This window comes from Camelus ferus, chromosome 5 (assembly GCF_009834535.1).
Source record: "Camelus ferus isolate YT-003-E chromosome 5, BCGSAC_Cfer_1.0, whole genome shotgun sequence".
Taxonomy (NCBI): domain Eukaryota; kingdom Metazoa; phylum Chordata; class Mammalia; order Artiodactyla; family Camelidae; genus Camelus; species Camelus ferus.
In genome coordinates, this window is record NC_045700.1 from 47765265 (window position 1) to 47791739 (window position 26475).

Sequence of the window (26475 nt, forward strand, 5' to 3'; positions counted from 1 at the left end):
ACTATAGCCTAAGGGTATGAATATGGAAAAACTCCATATTTCTGTCAGTTCTCATTATCTTTGAAGATAGTCTTGAAAGCATTAAGGATTAAAATGGCAAAAATAGAAATATGTCGGGTTTTTTGGGTTGAGGTTTTTTTTTTTTTTTTTTTTTTTTTTTTTTTGTACTTTTTAAAGCAGAACAGAACTTTAGTTCTGGAGGGGCACTCATTTGACAGATAAGGAAACAGACACTGGAGGGTCATTTGCTCCAAGCCATGTGGGGACTAGTGACGGGCTCAGGCCCTTCCCTGGGTTTCCTGGTGTCACGCTGCACACAGACCACCCTCCTCCAGTTGTCAGGATGCTACCTGGGACTCATCTCCGGAGTGCTGTCAGCTCAACTGCAGGTCAACATCATGTGTATCTGACAAAGCCAATGTTTAGAAAGTCACTCTTCTTAGTTAGCCCTTTTTTCTTTTTCTGATTACTCTAGAACAAATTCTGGCCTGCCTCCCCACTCCCCTAAAAAGCTGAGAAAATATTCTAAACTTTTGCCGGAGTATGCAAGAAGAAAAATAAATCCCATGAATTGGGATTCTATTTCTAAGCAGTTTTAAATTATTTTTTTAGGAGCGCAATGTGACTTTTAATAGTAAACAAAAGGGGTGAGAGAGCGTACTCAGTATTAAATAAATGGCCAAACACATTTTCCCAAATACTCTCAGTCTTGAGAAAAAATAAGCTATCAATATTTTTGATTTCTATAAGCCAAATTTAATAAATTAATAAATGCATGCCAGATAAAAACACAAAATTACAACTGAAAACCAATAATAATTTAACAGAAAATGCTCTGCGTTGTACTTTTTTTTATTGGTAGAGATAATTTACTAAAGTAACAAATCTGAAAACACATCTTGCTTTTGCTGGAAAGAAAGTACTATGTTAGGGGAACTCAGAGAAACCAGAAATAAAGCATTTGAGAAAAGTAGGCATCTGTTATAGTCTACGGCAATGCGGCAGCCAGAGGTGCTGTTCTATCCATTTGTGTGCATGTTTATGTAAGCATCAGAACCAATGACGTAGGACCCAAAAGCGAAGTCACGACAGATTTACTCTGCGAAACATGCTCAATTACGACCACAGGCGACCCGGGACGAAGGGGCGGTGCAGGCTTGGTGTCTCCTTTGTATGGGGTTCCCTTGCCAAACAGGGGGCTAATCATGCAATAGCTTGAGTTTCTGGTAACATGATAAACACCCGGGATTACTAGAACTGGAAAGCGTGTGTTCACTGTTTTACAAGGACAGCTGAGTGGTGCTACAAAAAAAATGGAAAGTTCCTTCATTTCAATCTGGTTATATGCCCAAACTTCTAACCAAGAAAGGATTCTGCTATAAGAGCCAATTAAATTACTATAAAACATTCCTTCATCTGTAAAACATTTCTTTTTTTCCTTCAAACTAAAAACTTAAAATAAAATGTCTTCATTCTTGATCAGCAGCTCTACCACCAGTCTCTGATACCGGATGTCATTCAGTGCGGCCATCGCATCCAGCTCGGGAGATCTCATGAGGGTTGGGCCAAAAACAATTCCAAGGTTCTCCGCGTTCATCAGGTTCTCCTTTTCGTGGAGGGTCACTCTGGAAAATACAAGGGAAGGACGATGACACTGTGTAAGCCCCGGGGGGCTTCCTCGTGCTAGAGCACTGACACAAAAGCAAGATTCGCACACAAAACTTAATTTGTGTCCACTGGTCAGCTCTTCCGCTAGGTTATTTCTCTGTACTTCTCCTTACCTTCCAAGTACTGACTTTCCTTAAAATCAACTGTGTTAGTAAATAATTCAAACTTCTGGTGACCACGGGAGCTGAAGCCCGAGTTAATGCGCTGGGCTGTGTGGGGTCGGTTCTATTTGTGGATTCTCCTGCCGAAGCCTGGAGCTGCAGGGGTGTGTTTGCAAACAGAGAAGGGATGGGGTCATCTTGATTATTCCATCAGCCCTCCCTCCACTTCAGCGATCTTGTTTCCTTTAGAGATTTTTGCAAGCTGAATAGTTTATTGAGTATCCAGGGAGAGCGTGGTAGCAATCTTTAACAGGAAATGGCTTGGGAAGCAACCTCATCAGGGAACATAAGGATTTATACTCCTTTTACTGCTACAGCAAAGGCACAGAGACCATAATTTGCTAGTTATTCCTTTGTTTTAGTGTGGAGTACTTACCTGCATCCATGTATAATGCAAACTTGAATTAACAAGTGAGGTTGTAAGCAAGTTAAACAAAAGTTTTCACTCATGGTGCTTTTAAGGAGGGAAAACATGTAAACCCTTAAAAGCACCATGAGTTAAAATATTCATTTCTTGGTAACTTGTGCCAGAAGGCATACAAAATACACGTCAGGTTCTGCTGTCTTATTTGTTTCTGATTGGTCTTATATTTGGAAACCATAAAACCACTAAAACTTGGTCATAGAATTTTAAAAACTTTGCTTCAACTGGGAGAGATCGAGGGTGACTGAGCAGGGAAGCGAAGCTACATCACCACATCAGTCACTTTAAAACATTAAACCAGAAGTAACTGAAAGATTTTATTTCCCATTCCTCTTTTTACTACATCACTTTTTACTTCAGGTTTCAGTGTTGGCAACATTAATTCAATAATCTAAAATCCCACACCTGAAGTGCCTATTTTGGGGCAAGATATAAGAAAAGGGAGCCTTCCTGCAAGTTGCTTCGCTCTTGCTTTGTTATACTAACGTGAGTGTCTTTAGAGCTGCAACCTTTTCCCTTTCTGCAAAAATTAACACGTGCCCTTGGCAGATTATTGGTGTTTCTAGCACATTTGCAAACATATACCGGAACTGCGAAGACATTTATGCCAGAGTCAAGTCTGCACCCAGTACTGTAATGCAGAATAGTTTTAGCATTCCTTCTCAATGTGTGTGATCTCATGCAAAGAAGGCAAGATAGCTGTGCATTTATTCATTAATTCAACAGGTCCTTTGTCCTTTCTTTTGCCTTCACTTTCATTTGGTTCTGAACATTTGGATGTGGTACAAGCCTGAGCTTGCAGTCTGTAACTTGCCTCTTCAGATGCGCCATGAGGTACCGGAGGGTCTCGCAGTGAGCAGGCGGCAGCAGTTTCAGTGCTTCGTGGAGGGTTTCTAATTGCTCGTCAGGATCCATCATTTCTACATAGCAAGAGGAACACCAAGCAGAGAAACTCTGACAACTGGTACACACGGTCCACTTAATTCCATTCTTGGGGTGGGCTTCTGAAACAGGTAGGAAGTACTTTCTCACCTATCCTTGCCTACCACTCTGGAAAATATTTTTAAGGTTCAAGTCTCAGATTTCTAAAAGCTTAGTGTCACTGTGGCCATGCCGTTTACTTGGGCTTTTGGGGGGAGCAGCCAGTGTTTTTACTTGTGTGTCCTGGTGTCTGTAATTATGAAAATTGGATACTGGATGTGTAGGATGTGACTATAAAAAAATCAGACACCTATGTCTGATAAAAACACGGATAAAAACTTACACAATTCAAGTGAGGTCATCTTAGAACATTAGAGACATACTTAAGTGATGTACTGTTCAAAATATTTTGGAAATCCCATTTTAGTACTATATATAAAGTAGGTTAACAACAAGGTCCTACTGTATAGCACAAGAACTATATTCAATATCTTGTAATAGCCTATAATGAAAAATATGGAAAGGAATGTGTGTGTATATATATGTATAAAATATATGTATGACTTAATCACTATGCTGTACACCAGAGACTAACACAACACTGTAAATTGACTATCCTTCAATTGAAAAAGAAACGAACAGAAAAACCAAAATCTCCTTTCGGTAATGACGCACAAGCTACAGCAGCCCATGCCCTCTGCAGCCCCTACAGTCTTACTGATATTCATGCTTTCTTCTTTTTAAACCAAGAAATGTATCAGTCAACATTTCCTTCATTTATTAGATTTAGTTTTAAATTTCTTTGTTATAAAAAAGCCAATTCTACCCTCAAAGTGCAAAAATATTCTACTACTTAGGACATTTGGAAGAATGCCATACAGACTTTGAAGGCAATTCCAAATGTTCTGAGTGACGACAGGATCCCTGAACTAAAAGTGGCTCCTATAAAGGTGTAAACTTTGAAGGGGACCATCTTTATTTGGATATTTTAGTTCTGGTATATTCTGCCAAAAAGCCACATTCCTCTGAGGTCCCAGTGCATTTAATTCATCAATTATTTCCACATTCAGAAATAAGACATCTTTGGAATTTTGTGCTCCAAAAAAGAGGACCCTAGCAACATTCCTGCTTCTACCCAGATTTCAGGAAGATGGGGTGCCTTAATGCTGGGTTTCAGGGCAACTGGCTTTAAATGTTGGATAGATGCCTTGAAATGCTGGAAGGCCACAGCCGACCAGAATATCACATTCAAGACACAAGACCAAGAATCCCAGTCTTTCTAATTTATAAAACAAACCAACTTAAGGATAGTGCATTAGAGTCAGGTAAAAACTGATATAAGATGAATGTGAAAAGCTCCTCGCATTGGCAGAGCAGCTTCCACACATTTCAGGATGTAAAGAGTGACCGAAGCTTTTTAATTCAAAGAAACTGGCCATTTTACAATTTCTGCCCAAAGCTTCCCCAGGGTTCTTAGTTCATTTCTTAACAATAAAGAAAGTATTATTTGCCTTTTACGATGATAAATAATGTATGGTCTTTGAGCCTTGGGGCCTCTACAGAGTGCCAGTTCATAACAGCAGTAACATCTCAGATACTGAAATTCAATTATTTAATTTCTAGAATTAAAAGAAGAAAATTCCATTTACTAATAAAAAACTATTACTTAGTTTTTACTTAGCTATAGTGTTTACCATTGGACAAATTAATTTGAAACTACACTATTCTGGAAATTGAAAAAAGAGTAATTTAGTTTCCTTTAACTTCTACGATTAATATGTTATAAGGAGAATGTTAAGACAGTGTGAAGTTAAGGGCAGTGCTGGTGGGCTAGCAGACACACAAAATTCCCCCTTAGAGAGCTCACTTTCCACTGGAGGGTGACTGACAATAAACAATGTTCTATGTTATAGTTCATGCTGTATTGGAATGAGGGAAGCGCTATGGAAAAAAAAATCAGGATAAGAAACACTGGAGGCTGCAATTTTAAATAGGGTGGTAAGGACAGAGCTAATGAGAAAGAAGGTCTTGAGTACAGACTTGGAGGGAGCAAGAGAATGAATCCTGTGGAGATCTGGGGGAAGATGGTTCCAGGCAGAGGGACAGCCGTGCAAAGGTCCTGAGGTGAGAGCATGCCTGTAATGTTTGAGGAAAAGTGAGGAGCCAAATGTGGCTGCGAGACTGAGAAAGAGGAGAGTGGAAGGGGGAGATGTCAGGAGGGACTGGGGTGCTTTAACAGGCAGGCGCCGTGGGCTGCGCTAAGAACTCAGCACTGACTGAGCGAAATGGGAAGGTTCTGCACAAGGGAGGGTCATGATCCAACATACCTTTCTCACTGTATCTCTCCTCTGGCTGCTCTGTGGGAAACAGACTACGGGAGGGTGAGAGTAAAAACAGGGAGACCCTTCTGGTAATTATTAACAAAAATCCAGGTGAAAGACACTCGTTTAGACCAGGTGGTGGCAGGGAAGGTGTTAAGAAGTTGCTGGATTGTGGGTGTATTTTAAAGGTAGAGTCTAGAGGATTTCCTGACGAGGGAGGTATGTAAAAGTGAAGAATCAAGAATGAGCCAAGTTTTGGGCTTAGGACACTGGAAGGATGGAATCTCAGTTAACTGAGATGGGGAAGATTATGGATGGAGGGGGTTTGGTGGAGAAGACCAAGAGTTTGGTTTGAGATGCCCTTCCAGACATCCAGGTGAACATGCTGATCAGGGACTTATCTGGTGTTTAGGGACGAGGTCCAGACTGGAGATACAAATCTGGGAATGTATGACAAAATGCATTTGAATACACTGGTATCAAATTGACTGAGATTCTTCTCTGGAGTTCATTTCCCTTTTTTTCTCCCACTTAGAAGAGTATTCCCCACGATCAGTTTTTCAGAGGACACAAATCTTCAGCCCTAAGAAAACCAAAGCATAACGGAGGGAGACCCAGTGGAATGTGCTCGGAGATGACTGGCCATCATCAGCTGTTTCAAATATAAGAAAGGCCTGCATGTGGGAGAGGGTGATAGCAGGACCACCGCCAGTGGGAGGGAGTTAAAAGCATGCAGACCGCCTTGTGCTCAGTGGACATCTGTCCACCAGCAGACAGGCTGCCTAGAGAAGCGGTGGTCTTGCAGTTAACAGAGAATTTAAAAAAGAATGTGTTGTAGAAGGAGGTCCAGTTACACGACCCCTTAGGGTAGCTAAAAACTCTAAGACTTTATGGTTCTTAATATAAAATTATGTTTACTCGTGCGACAAATACTTTTGAGCCCCTTTAATGTAAATGGGCACTGCGGGTAAACAAACGTGAGCGAGAGGACTCCTGCCTCTGAGCGAGATACGGTCTAGGAAGGAAGACGAGACGCGAATCTAACTCGGGCAGGAAGGAGAGGCTGGGGAAGAGGCAGGCCCAGTGCGATGGGGACCCAGTGGGCAAAGGGGGCCTGTGGCCGGAGGTCCTGGGAAGGTCTGGGACGTCGTGGGGGCCGGAAATGAGCATTCTGCACATGTGTCAGACCTAGTTACAGGCTCTTTTAAAGGATGTGTTGTCAGTTCTTTACAGAGAAGCTCAAATATGAGAAGAATAAAACTTAGGCAAGCAAAGGGGGTGAGTGAGCGGCAGAGCTGAGGGGGAACTCAGCAAGCTCCCGTTCTTGGCTTCTCTTGAGGGTGTTTTAAGATGCTGAGGACAAAGAACCCTGGGTTTTGCTTCTGAGTTTGTCTGACTCACTCAAAGTTACACACTAACTTTTCTAAGATCTTCTGGGCAGAGCTCTTAGACTCCTTGGCCAGAGGAAGGGTGCTGCATTCAGCCCGACCGGCACCTCCCTCTTCCTGGCGCTGTCGCTGTGGCCGGGACGCCTCTGTGCAAGCTGGCTTACTGAGCAGGGCCTGTGGGAGGCCTCTGCCTTCTAGGCCTTTGAATTTTAGGGCACCAATTTCTTCACTGGCGGGGGAGAGTGAGGAAGAAGGGCTGGGTGGACCAAGGCTTCTAGGTGGCTCATAAGGGAGTTTCCAGGGGTTTATGAAGCTCTTCCAGACTTTGGTCAGGATGCACTGGCCTCCTCCACCCTTGTATCCCCTTTTCCTGCAGCCACCCCCTTCCAGCTTCCACCCAGCAGCTTCTCCAAGGGAGGCTGCGACAGCAGAACTCAAACAGCTTTTGCTGTAGGAAGCTTTAATATGAATTCTGATTTTTTTGTTGGCCAGTAAGTCCCAGAGATATATGTGAGACCTAAAGAACATGGCTCTAGTTGTTTTAGCAGCTGAGAAACAAAAAAGTTCAAGAGCAGCTGCATCGGGAAGGGTGAGCCGGTTCTGTCCTTCGTTTGGAAAGGGTTCCCCTGCCCCCATCCCGTCTTCCTCCTCCATGTAAGCTGTTTGCTTCCTGTTCTGTCAGGGGAACCAGGCAGGGTGCAGAGAGCCAGAGATTTGAGGTTAGACAGACATGGGTTTGAATGCCAGGGCCACCTCCTCTCACGATGTGACCTTGGACAATTATACTTCTAACATCTCATTTCTTCTAAACCAACATCATGGATGTATAGGGGCCAGCACCACTCCTGGCACCTAGTGTACGCCCTGAGTCTGAGCTCCTCTCATCTTCCTTATCTGCCTGTACAGATAAGCGAATGGCTGTATCTATGTGTATAAAGAATGAAACAGATTCTGCTACTAGAAAAGACATGTTACAAGGACACAATGTTCCACAGACTCTTTGATATCAAGATCAAACATGTACAGTCAGCGTTTGTATTGTGCATAAGTATTATGCCAGGGTTTTTGGTGTTGCACATCAAAATGGTTTTATATTATAAGGAAACAGAATTTTTTCCTTGATTTAGAGTTTCTTTCTTATGATGTGCTTTCAAGAGCTCTCTGAGGGGCTACAAGGGGGCTTGCTGATTTCACACAGGAGGGCTGTTTCAGACATGAGCCCAAGAAGAGTGACAACTGGTTTGGAGGAATAATACAGAGGGGAGATTGGCCTCAGCAACTCGGGTGGGTGTGGGGAAGGAAGGTGAGGTAACTTGGGGGTGTGGGGCCAAAGGCCTTACAATCCATACGGAGAGCTTAGATTTTTCTTCTAGGTAGATACAGTGGTTGTGTAGCACAGAACTGGGGTTTGAATCCTGGCCCTGTCCTCTGCTAACTGGATGCCCCTGGGGTTGCCACAGAAGACAAGTTTCAATATTACTCCCAGGCAACATGGGGGCAGGACCACCGTCCAGCGGAGCCCTCAGTGTTGTTCTGGGATCAGAGCAAACCGTGGTCTGGGCGGCCCTTCACGACACAGGTGTGTGTCAAGCGCTTTCTAGATTAGTGGCCATCAGACTCATCTCTCGGGGGGACCTCTGCCCGCCAAACATGAACCCGTAATCTCCCTCAGACCATCTTCCTGAGCGGCCAAATCCATCCCAGGTTCCAATGGAAGACATCTCGAGCCTTTCAGGCTTCCAACACAAAAGTTTGTAGAAATCAGTGTAGTTCTCCCAGCCGTTCTCTACAGGAGAGCTTGAGCTGACCTGCAAGAAGTCAGGGCTCCGTGGAACTCACCACAAAAATTCTCAACACAAGCTCTGAAGGGGAGACTGGAAATCAGAACAAAGAAAGTTTCTACTTCATGAAATTGCAAAGTCAAAAAGCAAATCAGCGTTACTAAGGAAGTGATGTTATTATTTAAAGATCAAGACTGCATATGGTTTTTAAGAGAGGAAAGCAAACGACAGAAATAGCCTCTTTTCTATAAAATGGTAATGCTAACACTTAAAAAGATTTCCTTCTTTAAAAAAACAAGTGTGAATTGCAGGTATGATTTTTGCACTATAAATAAAATTTGGCAAATGAGCCTCTGCTTTCTCATTTTCATCTTAACTAGAACTGAAAAAATAACTTTTTGATCTAAAACAGTGCTCCTTGAAATATGATCTACAGACCAGTGCCAGTTTTCAAACTGTTCATTAATGGCCTATCATAGAAGTACAGAAATTGAGAGTAAGAACTGAGAAACTTTTACAGCAATCTGACAGAGCAATCTGTATGCTTGCTGAATCTAATAATCAGTTGGTCTTGCTTTTTCAATTTTATTTTTCTACTCACTTCTATTCTATTTTACAAAAGTACTGGTCCATATCTAAGGAGAGAACTGGTACAAGCCTTACTTGGGAAAATACCGGTTAGCACATGACAAAGATGCTTCTGGTGGCAGAAGTCATAAATAACCCATGTTACAGGAGAGTTCAAGATTCTTATGAGTATATTAGCCATGGAGAGAGGCCAGGGGGAAATAGTTCATAAAATGCATTTAAGATATTCAGCAGAAAAAAATAGGAGACGTGATTACCAAGAGAGGCGACTTGTTAGGTTATTTGGATTGCGCGCCATCGTACTTACTGGCAGACTCTATAAACTTAGGGTAGGCGTCATACGTGATGAGTGGGATGGGTAAATCCCTGAAGTACAGTTTCAGCGCACCCGTGATGATGTTGATGTCTTCATACATGTTCACAGAAATATCTGCTTTCTCACCATCTTTGAAGGATGTTAAGAGAAACAAAAGTAAATATCTGGATTCACAGCACTTTTAACAAATAACAGTCTTTAAAGATTAGCAATGCTTCAGTTTTTAACATCAAATTCACTGGGCTGATATATATATATATATTTTTTTTTTCTGTGAAAGATTAAATCTATTTTGAAATGTTTATTTTTTAAACATTTTTTTATTGAGTAATAGTCATTTTACAATGTTGTATCAATTTCTAGTATAGAACACAATTTTTCAGTTCTATATGAACATTTATAATATTCATTGTCACATTTTTTTTCGCTATGTGAAATTTTTATTCTTAAAAGTTGTTTTCCATGTTTAATTATGGAGGGAAGAAAGAACAAGTAGAGCACAGGGGTCCTCATGGTAGTGAAAGTTCTGTATGACACTATCATGGTGGATACGTGACATTATGCATTTGCCAAAACCCATAGGACTGTACAGCGTAAAGACTGAACTTTGATATAATGGATCAGTGTTGGTTCATCAAGTGTAACAAATGTACCAATGCAAGCTGTTAACAATAGGGGAGACCGGGCAGGGGCAGGAGAAGAGGAGTTACATGGGGAATCTCCCACAGCCAGTGGCTGGGGGTGGGCATGCTCAGCGGCTGCCTTCCGGAGAAAACGCGATGCCTGTTAACGTTTAACCTGGTGTTGATTCAGGGTTATTTCTGATGCTGTTACTTCACTTCATCTCCTTTGATCTTATCAAATACTTGGGCTGGCCTAGATTTCCTCCTGTCGGGTTGGTAACGATATTTAATTTATTTTGTCTTATGCCTCTGTTGGCTATTAAAGAGATTTGTGCTGGGAGAGGTGTGTAATGGAACTAGAAATATATACTTGCAAAGGGAACAGGCTCTTTACGATCACAGCTCCTATTCTCTTCCACCTCCTGTATTCAAGCTTACAGTTCTTTGGTACCACATATTCCAGTACTCAAAACAAAAACAAACTGGAGAACCTGGGAACAAATCTTAACTTAAATGTTAGTTAAGAGGAAATAAGCCACACTGAGCTTTTCTTTGGCTGGTTCCCTCCTCCACAGGAGGTCTGATGCCAGACAGTGCTCAGCTCCTCTCAGATTCTTGCCTGGACACATGAGCCAGGACTTAGGTAACATGACTGCTGGGGAAGCAGGCACGAAGGCAGGGTTAGGTGGGCCGCCGCAGACCCAGGAAATCTGAGATGTGTAATAACTTAGATCCCTGCCCACCCCCTCGGCACCGTTTTCTCTATGGTTCTTGGTAAATGTAATTGCTCTTTATATATTTCAGTGAACATGGATCAGCCTTAGATACTCAAATATTGGAATATAGTTAAATTTTATGCTTCTTTCTCATCCTGAAATTTAACAGTTTAATATTTACAACTAATAAAAAATAACAAAAATTGTAAGCTAAGCCTTTTTATTGGCATAATAATCATTAATGATTTAGAAAAAAATGATGCAAAGAATAACATAAGAAGCTGTGCTTTTTTGGCAGAGTATTATTGTTGTAAGTTAATGAACCTGCTGGAAAACCCACCTCTGTCAAAAGCCATCTTGACATCTTCAATTAGGTCACTGAATCCTGATACTCGATATAGTCCTTCAGAATTAAGACCTGTAAAAATAAAGCAGGGGAGCTAATTAGTTTCTTCGGAATTACGCCTTTTCTTCACATTTTACCTTCTTCCCATGCTTCAGGCTGGGGAAGTAACGTGTCAGGAAGAATGATGAAATATACATGTTTAGAGACCTCTTCACACTTTTCTCCTAAAATAAAACCGTTTCACTCACAGTTCTTTAACTCTGACCTACTGTCACCTGAATATCTGTAATTTGGCTCATCATTTAAGATCAAATAGATTTAATTAGATCAACTATGTTGAGTCTTAAGGGAAATAATTAATCACCCCAATTACACCATAAATTCTCTTACATAATAGAAGAATAAGATAAATTATATTAATAGGCCTGTAGCAGTAATTCCCAAGTGGCAAAGAATAATTAGGGTGCAGTTCTGGGGTTTGGTTTGTTTTTTTCTTTGGCGTAGGAGAGTTTTAAACAGACTGGTTACACCTTTGCTTTTTGGACCTAAGAAAAACATAAAGGCTAAAAAATGAATTGGTATTTACATGTGAACTTTTACAGACTGAAAGTATCATCCCTAAATATATTTTTAAGTATATTTCTTATAGCTGGTTAAATGTACCTTCAAATTATGCTGGTTAATTATTGGTTAAATGAATTCACTTCAGACTTTCAGATCACTTGGTATCTGAAATCGTTCCCCCTAAACTTCCAGAAGAAAACCTGGTTGTGTAGTGAGGCACCCAGAAAGGCAGTATGACTCGCATTCGTGGTGAATTACAACAGGCGCTGGAAATGCCTCACCTCTGGATTCAATTTCCCTGATGCACATGTCCACCACCATGGGCCGCTTAGCGATGTGGGCTTTCACAAGTGTTGTAAGGTCACAACTGTACACCTTCTTGACGTGCTTCAAGTCTGGCTTACAGTCATTTGGGACCATCTTGGAACACTGCTTATGAACATTCAAACCGCAATCTAAAAAAAGAATAAAGAAAGGAAAAACTCATGAATATTTTCAGAGTTTTGAGCCTTCGGGAGTGTTTATTTTGGCAAGACATTCCAGCCTCAATTAGGTTTAAAAGGGGACTAGCTTCCAGGCTGTGGAGTAGGGGAAACATTCTTCCCATCCTTTCTTTAGAAAAAATTGATTTTAAGGTAGAAGCCCAGAATTCTAGCTCATGCTCTGTCATTTACCTGCTGTATGATCTCAGGAGGAAACCAACCCAAACCAGACAAAATCAATCAGTGTTCAATTAAATGTCTACAAGATGTAACATTGTACCAACTAGTCAACTAAAAATATACCCATTTCTTTAAATATATATAAAAATTATAATGTGGGATATAACTGCATTTTAATACGTCTGCTATGAGGTGGAACCGAACCTCCAAAAGTAAGAGTATCGCAGGGCCCTCTAACACAGTGCCGCTCGCACCTGTCCACTCCTCGCCCGTCATATATATGTACAAGATAATGAATATATGATACATCTAGTAGCCAAAAATAGCTAAGGTTATTACTATTTCTTATGACTAACACTATTACAGCCAAGCACTATTCTAAGCGCTTTACATTATTTCATTTAAGTTCACAAAACTCTATTAAAACAGGTACTATTATTCTCATTTTCTAAAGCTGATGAAACCAAGCACACAGGTGTTAAGTGACTTACCCACGACATTTGGTACACAGTGCAACTGAGATTCACGCCTACAAAGACTGCAAAGTCCACAATTTTATTAGCACCTCTACCATACTGCCTCTACTGAAGTTATTCCTTTGCTTTGTAATTTTACTGGGTTATAACTTCCATGATGCCAGAACCCAGCTATTTCCCAGTTAATATTTTGAGACATTTTATGTTCAATAAGAAGAGTAAAATGGCATTTTAGAAGAAATAGAGAGGAATCTAAATATTTTGCTAGATTAGACCTAAGAGACATGGACCATACCTGAATAATTTAACTAAAATAAACATCACCTTTATGTTTTTTAAAACATTACCCATTTGTTTTTAAGTTCATGAAAATTTGATGCTGACCTCTAGTAAACTCAACCCAAGGGAGGTATACACAGTTTGCAGCCAGGTCTCAATGAATCTGCAAACCACACAATGCCCTGACCACTGTCCTGAGGCAAGCTTCAGTTTTGCTTGCTGTTTTGGCAGGAAGGGGGAGCACAGTATTTACCTCACAGAATTGTTATGAGAATTCATGAGCCAATGCATGCAAGGTGGTTTGCATATTATAAAATGTCAGACAAATACTGACAATCATCATCATTATTGTGACTTTTGGTAAAGCTGCAGTCTAGTTATGTATGGCAGGAACAATGAACAGAGACAAGGAAAAGTAGCCAAAACTTCTCAACGGAATCATGCTTTCATTAAATACAGAGACCCTGCCAACCTGAAAAAGACCTTAAGGCTGTGGTGACTCAGGAATTCATATGTATTGAGCACCTACTACATGCAAAGACAGGCCAGGTGCAGAGGGAAGTTGAGTCCTTGCACGTGTGAGTGGAAGTGGACAAGCACCGGGGATGGCACGGCCAGTGCTAATGCTGCCCCTTCATCACTCAGGAGCAACAGCTGCTTCTACAAATACAGAGAGGCTTCCAGAGCAAGGAGCGTGATCTATACTCTCTGAGGAGATCACCCAACGCTGCTCTGTATAATTAAATAACGTCCAAATAAGTACATGACCCAAACCCCAAATTCCTATTTATATCTGTTAGATATAAATAGGATTCCTGATTCAGTCATATGGCAAATCAGTGGCAAAATGTCCAGTTAAAAGACCTCATTTTCCCTGAATATTTTAATGTTTTGGATAACTTCTGTAATTTAAACTTAGATCTGGAATCTATTAGTTATGTGATTTTGACTTACTTAAACTTTCTGTGCCTCAGTTATGTAAAAGGGGAATAATAATAGTATTTATCCATTTAATATTAGCTGTTATTAGGTTCTATTATTTATTATTAAGTTAATGTGAGGCTTTAATGTTAATATAATAGTACGTACACACAGTATAAGTGCTTACCATGACTCTGTTATTATTTAGAAGGATGAAACAACATTTTAAGGCCTTTCCTAGGTTGTGCCCCGGGATTCGTTATATGTTGTCATAATCAGCTTAAAGATGGGTGCTAAGCTGACCTCTAGGCGAGTTCTGTATGTCAGATGTGAATGCCAGGTCCTGAAGAGGGGGTTACAGCTGCTTCCTTATCTTCACTGTTCTTAATGCATTTCCTTTACACAAAAGTAAGTACATCTTTTTTTTCTGACTGCTTTTACCAAATTTGGGGAGTTTTCAGCCACTAATTTTTCAAATATCTTTTACCCTCTCACTCACTTTATCCTTTCTTGGGACTCCAACCACCCAAGTGTGAAATCTTTTGTTACTATCCTACAGGCCTCTAAGGCTCAGTTCACTTTTAAAAAATCTATTTTCTCTCTCATTTGAATTGGATAATTTCTATTGATCTATCTTCAGGTTCAAGGAGTCCTTCCTCTGACACATCCAGTCTGCTGCTGAGCCCATCCAATGGTTTGTTCATAAATTTTTCAATTTTAAAATTTCCATTTAGTTCTTTCTTGTACCTTCATTTCTTTTCTGATATTTCCTATTTTTTCATTTGTTTCAAGAATGTTTATAATTGCTTCTTGGAACATTTTTATGATAGCTGCTTTCCTTGTCTGATAACTCCAACATCTGTGTTATCTCAATATTGCTGACTGTTGATTGTCTTTTTTCATCTGAGTTAAGATTTTCCTGGTATTTGGTATGAAATGTAATTTAGAACTGCATCCTGGATATTTTGAGTGCTATGAGACTCTGGTTCCTATTGAAATCTTCAATTTTAGCAGGTAGTTAACCTGTTTAGATTTAGAATGCACTTCCTGGCACGCTTTTGTAAGCTGTTTCAAATGTCAACCTAGTTTATAAAGCCTTTGTAACGCTATTGTAGTGCTATTTTGCCTACCAACTCATATGTGCTCCAAATGGCAGGACTATACCCCACATTCTGGGGAGGGAGAGGGCAACCTCCTAGTTATTACTGCTAATGTAGGGATGGAAGTCAGGTTTTGCCCACAGACCGGGCTGGGGAGGAGTGCTGTGCCGCATGGAACTGCAGGGTGGGCACGGAAGACAGGGCCCCGTCCACAGACCTGGGCTGAGTGGGTGCGGCTTCTACTACAGGGTAGGGATGAGCGTCAGGGACCCACCCACAGACCCAGCTGAGCAGGGGTACCACTTTCATCCTGCAAGATGGTGATGGAAAACCCAAAGGCTTCTGCTGTAGCATGCACCGGGTAGGGGTAGCAGTGTGGCTTTTTCTTGGTCTTTTGCTATTATTGTTGTGAGGAGTAAAACAAAACATTTATCCATCTGGGCTAGAAGCAGAAGAACTCTTACATATTATTTTAAAAGTATAAAAGTCAGCAAAGCTTCATTACTTATAGTAATGTTGATGTGCCTCATACTTTTAAGCGTGAACACAGAACTCACAGATCCAGCTGGGAAGAGCCATTGGTAACAACCAATCCCAATGTCTTCATTTCACAAAGACAAAGAAGCTCAGAGAGGCTAAATGCCTTGTTCAAGTTACTCAGCTAGAAAGTGGTAGAACTGAGATTTAAACCAAGTCTGTGCTCTTCCCACTGAACGATATATATACCACTTCTCACCAGCAGTACACTACGTACGCTGAGTTACTGTTTTCAGGGTTAACAATGTATCTATTTTCAACCTCTTACTCAATAATGTATATTGTACTCATTATTTGCTGTACATACTTGAGTTTAAAAGACACTCCTGTATTTGACTGTCATAGATATCTATACATGATTTGGCAAGGACTTTTAAAAAGCAATGATAAAACCTGCCCATTATATTCTTGTTTTGTCATATGTTTTCCTTATGTATGAACTCTAAATGGAAGTCCAGTAGAAAGCAAAACAGTAAAATTCTGATGCATCCACAGGATATCGAAACATCTGGAAGGCACTAATGGTTTGATATTAATATTAACTTTATTCCTTTGACTGTTTACAGTTATCTCCCATTTTAAACATCAGCAAACACCTAACTTATTTGTGACTCAGTAAAAACTGGATAAAGTGATGATTGCGCTCAGATTTCAGTATTTAATGAGGAGGGAAATGCTTCCTCAACTGATATTCTTTCTTCCATTTGAATAAGATTAAACTATGGGACAATATTTTATGCTCAGTAGTTTTAGAAATAAACTTCAAAGGCCAAATATTTGGCAGGATTGGAATATGAACTCCTTCAGAAGACCAAAGGATAGGGCAAAGTCATTAAAATAAAGCATCTTTATATCCTTAAGTTCACAGTGCAATATACCAGCTCCGAGCTTGCTCTGAAAATTGCTGCTTCAGGGACCAGCAGTATATCAATATTTCAGTTTGCCATTAAGACTTTATTTGGTTTTCATACTTATTTATTAAAGTCATATAACTCCTATATAGTTCCATTTCTCCCAGGGAAGCTCTACACTATAAATGGAAAAAAAAAAAAAAGTCCATAAAAGAGTATTTCATTTGTTGCATCTCATGGTCTGGTAGGTTATTTTTATGTTATAATTAAACCACACTTCCCCCTCCCAATTTTTCAAGTTAATAAGCACAGAATAAACATATGAAAGGAAGAATGAAAAATTCAAATCATATTTTATTCTGTCCTTTACTAATAAAATACTTCTATTACTTAGACTATGAACTTGAGGTTAGTCTTAGATTTTCTGGTCTTGATTTCTCTGAAAAATATGTGTGCTTTGTATTTAAAAAGCACACAAACCTATTTTTTGAAATAAATAGCTGATTATTACTTATATTCATTGATAGGATTAAGGAGCAATGTTCATGTGTGTTCCAAAAGGAAAATTATTATTCATTCTGTTCTGAGTGTTCCTATTTTAAATAACTGCAAATAAAAGTTTTATTTTTTTAGCCATGTCTCTTAGTTGTCCCTACCTCCACCCCAACCCTACCCAGGAGGAGTGGGAATAGTCCATTTCTTTCTTTCTTGTCTTTTTTCTTTCACTGACCTATAGTTGACTTATAATGTTGTTAGTTTCTGGTGTACAACATACTGATTCAGTTATACTTACATGTTCTTTTCAGATTCTTTATCATTATAGGTTATTACAAGATATTGAATATAGTTTCCTGTGCTAAACAGTAAGACTGTTGGTTTTCTATTTTATATGCAGTAGTTTGTACTGCAGATCCCACACTAGTAATTTATTCCTCCTGCTTTCTTTACCCTTTGGTAACCATGAGTTTGTTCTCTATGTCTCTGAATCTGTTTCTGTTTTGTAAATAAGTTCATTTCTATCATTTTTTAGATTCTACATATAAGTGATATCATATGACATTTGTCTTTCTCCGTCTGACTTACTTCACTTAGCATGATAATCTTGAGGTCAGCCCACGTTGCTGCAAATGGCATAATTTCATTCTTTTTTGTGGCTGAGTAGTAGGGAATAGCCAGCCCGTTTCTAACATGCATCAGAAGCCATTATTTTCACGAGAAAAATTCAGAAGAATACTTTGTCCTTCGGGATATTTATGAAAGTACAATTAAAAGGAGCTACATGAAAGTCTTAAGCAAGTCTAACCAACTTCTCATTGGGTTACAAGGACAAACATAATTTTTAGGTATGATCAAAGCAGTAATTAAAATAAAGGACATTACTACCCCTTCTCTTCTTCAACCCAAAAGTTAAGTGCTTGTGCATACAAAGCAATAAATACATTTTTTTATTAGGAAAAAACTGCTGCCATTTCCTTTTGGGGGCCAGCAGCAATGATAATGATACACTGGAAAAATGAAGTCACTTTCAAAATAACCAACACTAAGTTAGTATGTCTGATTTACAACAATAATTATCCGGCTCAACTTCTTAGAGTATTCTGGTAAGGCTAAAATGAAAACAATTCAGGAATCTTGGTGGAATAATGGTCTTCTTCATGAGAGGGATGTTTGGTGACCTCAGTGATTAAATAATAATAATAATAGATTACTTTAACCTGTAAGCTTACATTTCATAAAGAAAGGAAAAATGGTCTGGGGAAACTATCTGAATGACAGTGACCCTCTGCACTTAACTTCTGAAGTCTACCTACTTCGCTTGTAAATATTTTAGCAGGAGGAACACCACTCCCAAGCTGCAGTTAGATGGTCCCTTGGAACCTGAAAGAAAGCTAGAGTAAGGGAGACGTTGGCAGATGAGACGTTTAATGCTGACTGTGGAATCTTGTGTTGCGGAGTTTTGGAAAGACCATGACTCTGATGGCTGCATTCTCATGAGTGTCCCTGCGGCTCCCTCAGTTGTCCTCGTCGGCTGTGGGGTGCCGAGCAAGCCTAGAGCTTTCAGTCGTGAAGGGACAGCTTGCTTGCTATTAGCCAGATTCAGTCTGATTCCTACAGCAACGCTGCCAGCCTGGTGACTGGAACACCACCCAACACTGCATGATGTTTAAAAAAAAAAAGAGGGGGTGGGGGGATACAAAGTTTCTGCTTTTGGCAAACATTCCTTTAAAAATTCCTGACAAGCTCTCTTCTGCCTTTGGTGGATTTTGAAAAAAGAAACCAGAACAAAGCAAGCTGTCTTCAGAATCAAAAGCAGATAAATACATCTCTTTTCTGACAGGCAGTAAGCCTGCCATTTTTCTTGGGAAGTAACAGCTTTAATGTTCAGTGTCTAGTGTGTTAGCTTCCTGTTGCTCCTATAACAAATGACCACAAACTCCGTGGCTTAGAACAACATAAATTTATCATCTAACAGTTCTGGAGGTTGGAAGTCCAAAATCAGTTTCACTGGGCTGAAATCAAGATGTTAGCAGGCCCGTGTTCCTTCTGGAGGTTCTAAGGAAGAATCTTTCCTTCCCTGCCTTTTCCAGCTTCCAGAGGCTGCCTGCATTCCTTGGCTCGTGGCCCCCTTCCTCCATCTTCAAAGTCAGCAGTATAGCATCTCTGCTCTTTTCTGACCTCTGCTTCTGTCCTTACATCTTTTCTCTGACTCAGCCTCTCTTGCTTTCCTCTTATTGGGACCCTTGTGATCGTGATTACACAGGGCCCATCCTGGCAATGCACAGAAATCACTTCATCTCAAAATCCTTAACTCAATCACAGAGCCTCCTTTGCTATGAAAGGAAACATATTCACAGGTTCTGGGGATCAGGAAGCGGACATCAGTCTTCACCATACCACAGTTAGTTCTCTCTCTCTCTTTAAATTCTTAATTCTTTGCATTCTGTTTTATACACAGCAGATGGCTCAAAGGTCAGGATGGCCACTGTCAATCCAAATGTAATTAGTTGTCATAGAGAAGAGAAGTAATTCAAATCTCAACATTCCACATTTTAAAAACTGGGTTGACTTGCTCTTACATTGCTCATTAATATGGTTCCAATGACACAGAATATAATGCTTCTGAAGGCAAGATATAACATAAGATGAAAAAGCTTTTCTTTAAATTTTTGACCTTTACTCACAATAAAAAGTAGAGGCAATTAAAGTGGGTGGCTATGGGATGGGGTGAATCATTTTCTTTCTTCTTTTCCTTCACATTATTACTATTATAAATGTTCCCAAACATTTCTTTGAAGCATGACTGGGGACTGTAGCCTATTGCCAAAGATAATTCATATGTGTTGTACTAGTTCTCTGCTAACAGCAGACTCAATTCTCATGGACATGGCCTTCACTCTTTCAAAATGTAAATGATACACATCATTGCTCTAGTAAAAGAAAAGCTTTTGAGTTAGTGACAGTCATAAAATGTTTAAGAAACTGTTGCAGTCTCAGCTGGTCAAGGTTGTGTTATAAAGGCAAACCAGGCTTACTGAGACCATCATCCCCCTAGCAGGTGATTTGTGCTTTGGAAAGGGTATTCTATTTGCCTCTGAAAAACCACAATGATGTGGATGGTCTTAACTACACCATCATGTTCCTCTGTGGTCTCCTCCAGTTCTAAGGCTCAACCACTGCCTTCCTAATGATAGTCAGGCATCCTGACTCTGGGAAACCACCAGCCAGAAAGACAATGTTCTCATTTATGCTCTGGGCAGAGACTCTGCAAATGGGGCTGTCAGCCCTCTAGGCTGATGGAGGAATCAGACTGGCTCTGAGCTGAGGCTCTCCTTGACAGACACCTCTGCACAGTTCAAAGTCAAGACATGGGAAATTCTTACCCCTCCCCACAGCAGGGAGGTCCCTGAATGGATGTGGCTAGTGATATATGCCTAGAGCCTTATCATGCCTTAGTTGTGCTGAGGGAGCAATAACTGAAGGGGAGTGACTGGGAACATTCACATGCAATGCACCCTGTACTCTGCTTTTCAAAGAAAATGCAATTTAGGAATAAGAAAAGTCAGACCCCAGAAGCTTCTGCACATAATGGACAACAAAAATATTCCATTAAAAATCATGCCACAAAAGAGATGAGAATTTTTAATTTTTATAGTGCTAAATTGGACAGAATTACTTCAGTTACCATTTTGAAATAATTTTCTCTTCGTATACATTTTTAGAGTCAAGCTTCATGCTAAAAGACATGTAAGAATGTATTTTTTAGTTTTACAATTTAAATAGCAGAAAGAAACTTCTATGAGCTAACATTATATATTTGAAATTAAAATAATTATTTTTAAGCCTATGCCAGAATTTAGAGCAGTTTGAATAAATGACCAGTACTCAGTACAGTTGTTCTATACAAATGAATTTCACACGATGTGAATAACTACTTATTTCATAAAGCATTTCAATAAATCCCTGAGTTGGTTGTTTATGTGGAAATCTTAAAAGTTTCTAAATTTAAATCTAAAATACTAAGGTCATATTTTATAAAACGGTTTTGATATATTCAAGATTTCAAAATGTCACAAACAAAATATTAGTGACTAAGTGCTTTTTTGGAATTTGGTAATCATCTTTGAAGATAAATTCACAGATTTTTAAAGCTTCAATTTGATTTCACAAAATTTAGTAAGGACAATCCAGCTTAAGTTATCCTTAAAATTCAGTTTCTAAGGCAACAATCACAGGTCCCTGTACGCTGCTTTAAAAACTCATTTTTGTAAATTTAGTTACTGCAACATCAAAGGCAAGACAAATATAACTGCCTTACTTTTATCTCCTTTTATTAGACTTTTTGACAGGAGAACTTCTCTCTTTTTAACGGGGCAGATCCCTAGACTGCTGCCCATTAAGTACAGGAAGGTTAAGGGCAGATAAGATATCAATTTCCAAAGTTGCTGCCTGAGAATCCAGCCTAGTGCATGTATGTTAAGGGCAAACTGGGATCCAGCCCATTGTACGTGCATAACAGCAAATATCCTACCTTACTTCTCATAACTTCATTACTTATTTAATAAAACAAAAAGTGAAGAGCTCTTACCTGCACATTTCACTCCCTGAGCAATGAGCCCCCACATGAAGTTGGCACAGTATTCACACCAGTGTGGCCCTCGGAATGTATGGACCTGAAAAAGAGTAGTGACAAAGTGGCCAGAGGGGAAACCCATGGATGAGGAGATTATTCCCACAGCAGGACTAAGACACAAGCCACGTTAGTACTGAAGAGGCACAATATGGTGACATTCAGAAAATCCTTGGTTGAGTGGAACTGACAAGCAGTTAAAACTTCTTTCAGAGCTTGATTTCCTCTGTTTCAGAAATGGTGATAAATCAAACCAATATTCTGCGATTTACTTTTAAAAACAATTTCTACAGTGGAGTTTTCCAACTGGTCCCCTCCAGCTGGAAGCCGTCTCATCTACGTGTTATACAAGCACTGGCACATTCTGAGTGCTGCGGGGGGGGGGGGGGGGACACGACTAAGGAGGAAACCTGTCTGGGTCCTGGAAGGATTTTGTCAGATGATCCACCTTCTGTCCTCTATGACCACAGTTAGGGCCACCAGTGTTGAAGGTGATATTTAGTGTCTGGTCACAAGAGAATCATCAAAAAGGGCCAATTTCTGTTCAAAACCATTATGATACTTCCTATGTCAGCAAAGAAAATAAATATATTTTAGAAACTGCAGAAGCTACAGCTGATCAGAAACCCTGTTTTAGTATGGTAATTATTCACTCATCCTTCAAGCTCATAAAGGTTTTACTTCATTTTATTCTCTTATCCCACAGATAGGAATCCTCAAAGAAGAATAATTTAAATGCTAAGATACCTCTAGACTTTATGGTTAGGAAAGAGAAGTCATTCTAGCTTAACTCAGATGAAAAAATACTGGTAGAATGGAGAAGCAATAAACCCAAACCCCAAACATTAAAGTATAAAAGAAAAAATATCTTCAATATTACCAGTAACACTTTTAAGATTGCTAAGCAAATACTGGCTGAAAATACACTCAAGAAATAAGTTAAAAGAAAAGGGAGAAGGAACAAGGAAGTCACTGATCTGTATCAAATTACATTTACTTGAGGTAGTTTCTTATCTGTATGATTTCCTCCAGAAGAAAACAGTAATACAAGAGAGTGAACATCACAAAGTGTAATGATTTGATTCCAATATCAGTATTTGCCAAAACAGCTACTGCAAACAATGAAATTCACAGCTAAGATTGTCATTTTTGCTACTGTTCTACTTACGTATTGAATAGGTCTTAGAAACTAAGTAAGTGATTTTAAAAATCTATCAAATGTATTTCTTTGAACTTAAGATGTTACTGAACATAAGACTTACACTGAATGTAAGACGTATAATTCCATTTAGAAAAATGATGCCAATTAAATTACATGCTACTGATTTATAAGCTAAATCCCAATTTCAGAGATATTAAAATAAAAAAAAAGCACATATTAGAATCTATGAAATACGGTATATCAGAATTCAAACTACTACTACTGGCCAAAATGTCCACATAAGGTGGCAGTGGATAACCCAGCATTCATTCCAAGCAGGTATGTGCTTGTGACTCCGGCTGCTGCTAAGTACAAAACATTGTGTTGATCTGAAAAGAAGGCCATAGTCCCTTCTACGTCTTCTACGGAACAGTGTCAGGAACGCAGGCACAGTTGCCTCTGGATTGTTAATGATGTTCAGAGCCTGTAAATTGAAAGCATTTCCTGGAGTTCCTGAAGCTGAGCCCAAGATCAACATTCAGATAGTCTGTGATGTGTTTGGTTTTTTTCTATGTTCCTCTGAGTGAACAGAACTGGATAAAGTATGCAATCTTGCTTTAATCTGAGGGGAATGAGTGAAATAGATTGCACTGACTCATATTTAGAAAGTTATATAACCATGAGATAGCTGTAAGAATTGTGAAGTTATTTTTAGGGAAAAGTCTCAGGATAATCCAGCATCACTGAACTTGGTAAGGTTAATAAATCGGACGAGAGGCGTGGAGGAAGTCCCGGATTTGGGCCTGCCGGTTATCTCGTGGTGAAGGGTGTTAAAGTTACACTGGTCCGGAAATCACTGAAACAGGAGAGCTCTTGGCAAACAGAACTGAGTACTGAGATGCTGTGACAGAACCAATTCCCTTCCTCACCTTCGCAGAAGCGGTAGTGAATGTGGGCTTTTGAATCTCTCAGGACATTTCTTCGTATTACACTTGCTGAAGGGCGGGTTTCGGGATCAGGATGCAGGCAGGCCCACTGTTCTCTAATCAGAAGACCACATGATCTTTAGGAAATCGTTCTTTATACATTGCTTCTTGGACAGCTTTTTATAAAGGCACCCTGCCATTTGGGGATAGTTTTAGTAGTGGTGTTGTATTTAATTTTGTTTTTCTGAACCGCTTGTAAGGTAGGTTATACAACTCTCCAGGAAATGGTTTTAGAAGTAGGTCTTGAAGCACAAATAGAAGTTTTATTTCTATAATAGGGTTTAACTAGGTTCCCTTTTGAATTTTTGTATCTAAAGTTTGTTATTTCTTACATTTTGTTCTGTGATCTTCATGACTCCATGACACTGGATTTTATTTGTAAACACTGAATACTGTAGCCTTTTTGTTTTTTTTTATTCCCCTAGAGGTCATCAAAACAAATAGACTTCATTCATTAATCATCTGTTATTCTTTCATAAACATTTATTAAGTGATGACATATACAAAGATTAAAAAAATGTTGGCTCAAGGAATTCACCATAGGTTTCTTCTGTCAAATATAGTGTGGAAAGGCTCTTCTGAAAGTGTCTCTGAAGTGTGAGGGACGCCGGGGAGGGCGCTGCTTGGGTAAGAAGAGTGAGCCGAGGCTTCTGGAATGAGCAGGTCAGCTGATCAGCACTAAATGAGGGTGTGTGTTGGAGCAGGGCACATTAGGAAAGGCTGTTCCAACGAAATCAAGGGCACACCAGGAGCAAAACAATGAGATGTTTAGAGAATTGGAAGGCAGTTCATTGTGGGTGGGGTGGGGATGACCCACATGGCGGGAGATGAGAGAGGCAGGTGGGGCCTTGTCCACATCTACAAACTGACACTTTGTTCAGTGAGCAGGGCAGGACCACTGAAGGTTTTTAAGGAAAGTGACCCAGTCAAGTGGACAAGGCTGGAGGAAGACGGACTGTGTAGGGTGCTACAGCAGGAAGTCTAGGTAGCAGACGACCTGGACTCAAGCAGTGGTGGCTGAGATTACGGAATGAACGAGTTGTTCAGGAGGCAGAATCAGTGGGGCTTGTGATTAACTGAATCAGAGGCAAAGGAGAGGAGAGGAACAGGGGCTAATAACTCTTAGGGTTTGGGGCCTGGTGATAGGGAAAGGTGGCATTAACAGGGGAACAGAAGTAGAAGAACAGGAATGGAAGTCAGGTCGGGGGGTGGGGGCGGCAACGGTAGGGAAAGAAAATGCTGATTGAAGATTCCTAGTAAAGAGGAGGTCACTCATGGAGTAGGGTTCCTGAGGGCATCCAGTGGACATGGGATGCAGAGCAGAAGGGTTAGCTTTGAATAAGAGAACAATCAGTCTCCCTGGGCCAAGGGAGAAAGGATGGCTGTGCAGTGCAGGAGTGATGGGGTCCTGGAGGCAGAAGGCTACAGGCGATCATACCTGATGGTCGAGTTTCTGTGTGTTAGGAAGTAAGTTCAGTTACTAAGCAAATGAAGAATTTAGAAAAAGTGGGGGAACAGGAACGGGAACTGGCCAGAAATTCAGAGAAAGGCTGCTGGACTTGAAAGCAAGCTTCTTTCCTGGATGACACTACAGTCATCCTACAACTGTGTCAAGTGCAGTGAAGAGAAAGTGACACATTCTTTTTAAAAGGGTGATTGTGTTACAACGGAGCTTTATCTAAATGTTTTTTGTGCAGTTTTACATTATCAGTGATGTTCATATCACGTATTTTACCAATTCAGAAAAAGATAATCTCTAACAAGTCAACTGCACACACTGTACAACTTAGGACAGCCCTGCAGCCGTGCGGCTCTGTCTAGCGCTGTGGGAACAGGGTGCTGTCCCTGCAGACAAGGCTCGGGGGCACTGACACCTGCAGACAATGCTATTTACTAGATATTGGTTGTATTTTTTGGTTACGTGTCTCAAAATGATTGAATCAAAATGTAATGGGCATTCAAAATATAATAACTAAAAGAGTCTTGGGGGTTCTTTCTGCTCAGGAGGATGCTAAGAAAGCGCGAGGGTGAGATCTGGGAGAGAGGAGGCTGGGGTGGCTGACAAGCTGTGCGGGAGCTGGGCCGAGCCCTTGGGCTATAAGAGGGCGCGACTTGTGCCTGGAATGCCCTCTAGTGCAGCAGACACCCTCAGAGATCTGCGCAGGTCAGCATTCAGGGAATCAGAATGACTGCTGTCTTTACAACACAACACAACTAACAGACACCCATTAAGTGACATTTTCCGTGTGTCATTCTAAAGGGGTTTTCTATTCTAAATTGCCAAAGATTTTTATGTTTTCATAAATTTGTGTTTTAGTTTTCCTATCCCTTCTTGTTCTCCAAGGCTGTCAGTTCTTTTTCCTTCTTCCTTATCCCCTTCTCCCTTTTGCATTCACCAAATCTTACTTGTGGACGAGGAAATCTGATATGATAACTCAGCCAGCACTGCATGTAAATCAAGAAAACGTGTCGTCTTTCTTCCTCTTGAAGGCATTAAGAAACAAAACCAAACCACCAAACTTCTGGTTCCTTGTCTGTGTTTCTCGTAGTTGAGGCTGATGGACCAGTGGTCTTGTG

At 40.2% G+C, this 26475-nt stretch overlaps 1 protein-coding gene across 4 annotated transcripts in view; it reads right to left on the bottom strand.

Annotated features, from left to right (window-relative positions):
• Positions 1-720: 720 nt before the first annotated feature.
• The window catches only part of CHN1 (chimerin 1), a 193039-nt gene continuing 167284 nt past the window's right edge, over positions 721-26475 (bottom strand). For 2 of the 4 annotated variants that reach the window (XM_032479725.1, XM_006174761.3), the window contains 6 exons: positions 21730-21814; positions 12099-12272; positions 11248-11325; positions 9560-9697; positions 3068-3173; positions 1164-1625 (listed from right to left, as the gene is read on the bottom strand). In XM_032479725.1, the coding sequence (XP_032335616.1) occupies positions 1454-1625; positions 3068-3173; positions 9560-9697; positions 11248-11325; positions 12099-12272; positions 21730-21814 (753 nt within the window). In that variant the 3' untranslated portion in view covers positions 1164-1453. Of the gene's footprint in view, positions 1626-3067; positions 3174-9559; positions 9698-11247; positions 11326-12098; positions 12273-21729; positions 21815-26475 lie in introns of all 4 variants that reach the window. The other 2 variants (XM_032479723.1, XM_032479724.1) reach the window with 2 other exon arrangements.